The sequence below is a fragment of the Limulus polyphemus genome, unplaced genomic scaffold (assembly GCF_000517525.1).
Source record: "Limulus polyphemus unplaced genomic scaffold, Limulus_polyphemus-2.1.2 Scaffold5946, whole genome shotgun sequence".
In the NCBI taxonomy this organism is placed as follows: domain Eukaryota; kingdom Metazoa; phylum Arthropoda; class Merostomata; order Xiphosura; family Limulidae; genus Limulus; species Limulus polyphemus.
Genome location: NW_013671556.1, coordinates 1 through 5,101, shown reverse-complemented (window position 1 = coordinate 5,101; position 5,101 = coordinate 1). Strand labels below are relative to the sequence as shown.

Below are 5,101 nucleotides of genomic sequence, written 5' to 3'. Positions count from 1 at the left end.
TGAAGAAGGGAGCAAGTTGCGCGTGGGGAAAAAAACGCGCCTGATTTAAATGTCACACCTGAACGCTCACATCCTTTTAATTATGTTTGAAATTATGAACATTGCTCAACATCACGAAAATTAAACCTTATTTTCAATAAGCAATCCTGAAAAATATTTGGGGGTGCTTAACTTTTTTCCAGGTGTATAGATAGTATGTTCAATCACTGCTGTGTTTTTTTGTGTTCCACCTGACCCAATGAGCTCTGGATTGAATAAAACTCATTGTCAGCAATGGATATAGTGTTGTTAGAATACTGTTAATATACACTCTTTTTATTCTTGAAAATCCTTAAGGGAACAGATAAGGAATGCAGTGTTAAAAATAGAGTAAGCCTAATACTAATGTCTTATGACAGGTATAATTAATTATAATCATACTTCACTAGCTTGGAAAAGACATTTACACCATAACAGTTAGATTATTCATAATATGTTTTAATAATAACTTACTTATAAGTAAATTATATTCTATTCTTTTTTTAATGTTAGCTTCATTGGCAGTATTGATTAGAATATTTAACATGAATAATATATTTATTAATTTCATTTATATACGTTTTTATCATATTATATATTCTTTTGATATTTTTGCATTATTAGCTTAGTATTTGGATTAAAGACTTGCCTAAATCTCCTAAACCAGCCAAATATCATGGAATATTATTGGAATTATGAATGAGAATAATATTATTAAATCAGTGCATTCTAATCCACCTAAAATTATGAGATATTGCACATTTTACAACTGAAAACACTGTTAAGCAAGGTTATCCATCTGATGAAACTATAATAATCATTATAAGTAATATAGTATGAACATTTTATCTAATTAGTTATTCTGATTACTAGGTTCTGACTTATGTAGGTAGTTTACTTTGACCAGAAGCTAGTATTAATTAAAATATTTTATTACTATGCATACTCATAGTAGTTTTAAATTAGCTCTGTTCATTACTGGGTTGATTTTTAGTTATGATTTACACAGGTAGTTTCCTTTAATTAAAAGTTATTGATGATCACATTTTAATATCTAATTTTGATACTAGAAACAATTTATCGGCACTTAGCTAATAAAATAACCACAAATCATCATCTTTCACTCTATATCTATTAAAGTATTCTCAAACTTTTTTGTCCTATAGCAACAAATTATAAAAAACAACTTAAAATTACCATATATTTTAGTAAAAATCTATGAATGTAACCTCGAATATCCGATCTTATTCTACTGAGCTAATAAAACAACCCAAGATCTTCCCTCCTGAGTAATGAAGTAAATTAATAATAAAAAAAGCCATTTGATAATTTAAAAAAGATACAACAATGAAATATTTAAATCACCCACCTATGAAAGCTTCCTAAAATATTGTATATAATAAAAACTATTAAAATCCACAAACAACAACGAAAAATGAAAACCCTCAGTCTATAACCACTAGACTATTAAAGCCGTGTCTCTACCCAATTTAACCTATCAACTCTTTCAGCACAGGCTTCGTCCCATGGCCCGACTTTGAAACCATTTTGTGCTTGCTATAGTTTTCATGCTATAACTTTTAAATTAGAAAGCATATATTTATGAAATTTTTCATGTTATCAGTAAACATTACAAGGCTTTCATATGCAAGATATCAGATTATTTTATTAAGTTTCAAGATTTTTCAAGTAATGCTTTTCTCATGACTTTTTCTTTTTCAAATGTTGACTATCCAACATGCAAAGTAATTTTGATTTTAAGATTAAAAATACTTTTATGCATCAGAAAATTTTCAAATTTCACATGCAAAATCTTTATAACTTCCAGATAATTATCAAATGTTTTTTAGAAAAAAAATTTATATTTTATCTGTTATTTTCACTACTGTATCTCTGTATCCCTACTAGACTATTAAAGCCCTCACTCTACACTACTAGACTATTAAAGCCCTCACTCCACACCACTAGACTATTAAAGCCCTCACTCCACATCACTAACTATTAAAGCCCTCACTCCAACCCACAAGACTATTAAAGCCCTCACTCCACACCACTAGACTATTAAAGCTCTCACTCCACATCACTAACTATTAAAGCCCTCACTCCACATCACTAACTATTAAAGCCCTCACTCCACACCACAAGACTATTAAAGCCCTCACTCCACATCACTAACTATTAAAGCCCTCACTCCACCCCACAAGACTATTAAAGCCCTCACTCAGCACCACTAGGCTATTAAAGCATTCACTCCACACCACTAGACAATTAAAGCTCTCACTCCACATCACAAGACTATTAAAGCCCTCACTCCACACCACTAGACTATTAAAGCCCTCACTCCACACCACTAGACAATTAAAGCCCTAACTCCATATCACTAGATTATTGAATTATTTCAAACACCTGTTTACTTTCTATCCTCTGAAAACATTTTAAATTTAAACCTGCAACACTGGACTTACAAATCTACTTATTTTTTTGTCAGCTTTCAAAAGCAACAACAGTGAAACAAGATCTGAAAAATGAATCAATGTTATAAATCATTGTAAAAGAATAATGATATTTTCCATCTTTCAGTCAAGCCACCTCATAATTCTTTTCCCTTTATAATGAGTTTAACAATTTTCAGATTTAATTTCAATTAGTTCTATAATTTGTATGACATATTTTTGAAACAGAAAACTTCTGGTTAGATTATTTTTACCATACTTTCAAACTAAAAATAACTTTTTTTAGCATAAGTAATAAGACATGGTATATACAAATGTAGTAAATACTAAAGTTTAAATATAATACAAGTAAATACACAGATTGTCTCACCCAAGAAGTACTTTACAAAATTCTAGAGCAGTACGAGAACAACCACGCTGACCAACAAAGTTCATGTGCTTAAAAACTGCAATAAAAAATGACCTGAAAATAAAATATATATTTATTTAACATGATTAAACACCTACTGCCAACTATTCAGAAAAATCACCATCAAATATGAAGTGAATAAAATCAATATTTAACAATTTTTCACTACATATATAAAAATTAGGGATTTTTATAGTAAGTCTGTGCTTTGTGTCTATTGTTAGTTACAAGCAATAAAAAAATATCTTAAAAGATTATTCAATAATATCCATTCTTATGCTGTAATAAGTAAAGAATTCCATGAAGTGTTTAAATTTTTTTTAAAATATAGTTACCTTTAAGATATAGAATTGGTGATAGTTTCTCAAATTCACTATTATACAGTATAGTTTATACCATGTTTTTTGGAATATAAGACGCACCCTTATTTTGAAGACAAAGTTTTGGTGAAAAAAAAGCTACAGTCAAATTTGAAAGATTTTTATTGAACAAAAATTTAATTTGATACTTTAAAAATTAGTATATCTATATTGTTCTAAACACAAAACAGCTCAAAATAAGGAAATATTGTAAATCAAAAAAAGGTTTACTGTTATTTAGTTTGGTTCAAAACCTACAAAATCTTCATTGCTTTCACTGTAATTTATTTTTTTATTATTTAGGGAGCATTATAAATAGTTATGTTTTTAAAAGAAAAAAAACTACTATTGTTATAAATAACACATTCAATTGAACTAAACTATGCATGCCTATTTAAATATATTTACACATGGCTAAACATAGGTAGCTAAACAGAGAGATAATTAAGTGGACATTTCAAATTAGAACTTTTAATTATAAACTTACTTATTATTAAAGAAAAATCAAATGTATATGAAAAGTAAAATGTGCAACAACAATCTGGAGCTATACGTGTACTACACCCACCTATTCTCAGCTCGTTTATAATCCAGCCGGCAGTTGCCAAGGGCAACGTTGAAGAGTGGATGAAAGCAGCACTCCATACAATAAAGTGCTCGTTCTGAAAAGCATGAACGTTTATATATTAAAAACATATAAAAAAGATATCAGTTGATCTTCAACCAAATATATAACATTTTTACAACTTATTTAAACATTATAAGTTACGTAAACTAACTGCAATACTGGAGAAGAGATGTAGTAAGAAATTAAGGTTATGTGCCAAAAAACCAAATCAGCTAATGCCGTAAAAACTTGAGAAGATCTTGTGAAAATGCAACACAGCAGAAATAGAATCTTGCACAAAAACACTATAACAAATGTTCAATCCTAAACAAATATTAAACTTACAATTCAATAGTAGCAATAATATCCTAATAATATTAAGAAATTTGTAGAAAGTTTAAAATTGATTGTTAAAATCCTTAAAGAGGGACAATTACTAACATAAATAATTCCATTCATCTGCTGATAGTATCAATCTGGAACGGATTAGTTAGATCTACAAAAAACAAGTTCGCTGTCATTAATTCTATTGAAAAAACTGTACAGCTATAAACATGCTTTTTGTTTTTACACACCTGTTAGAATTTTTATGTGTCTATGCAAGTGCTTACAGTACATCTTTTACCATGAACCATGCTACCCCAAAACTTATCCAAACAAAAAGATACTGAATACTTTATTAATACAACCAACATGGCTATGGTGTATAAATGTGCATGCTGATGTTTATAGAAATAAAAAGCTATAAAAAAAATTTCTGCAAGAAATACTTGTATGGCCAATCTTCATACCTTAATGGTATCTTGATTTTATAAACAATGACTTCACAAAGTTTTGTAAGTTGTTGGCTACAAATAAATTTATCAACATAAAGGGTAATTAATTAGATGCTACCCTATTTACCTTCAAGTTCATCTATACTTATGATCTTACATTAAATTTCAGGTGATTAATTCTGATAAAAGAGTTAGTACACAGGATCACACACAAAAGGTGCAATGAACTTTGGAGAAAAAAAAAGGACCAAAAACTTGAATGCATTTGAAGAAGAACAGTCAACTATTCAAAAGCACTTGAGTTTTGGGTCTTTTTTTAAATTTATTTTCAGGTGATTAACATAGTTATCACTTATCTGTAGATATTTCACATACATATTTTTACCAGTGTACAACAATTGTTATATATATATATTGGTGTACTTTGGTGACAGATTTTCTTGTAGGCACATTTTGTTAAACAAGACCGATGTCTGTAG

General features: G+C 28.9%; 1 protein-coding gene across 1 annotated transcript in view; it reads right to left on the bottom strand.

The window, feature by feature from the left end:
• Positions 1-3,935, bottom strand: part of LOC106473169 (transcription factor 25-like) — a 17,335-nt gene extending 13,400 nt beyond the window's left edge. Inside the window, exons 1-2 of the mRNA XM_013933849.2 lie at positions 3,808-3,935; positions 2,842-2,934 (exon numbers count right to left, since the gene is read on the bottom strand). Of these exons, the coding sequence (XP_013789303.1) occupies positions 2,842-2,934; positions 3,808-3,935 (221 nt within the window). The remainder of the gene's footprint in view (positions 1-2,841; positions 2,935-3,807) is intronic.
• Positions 3,936-5,101: the final 1,166 nt, after the last annotated feature.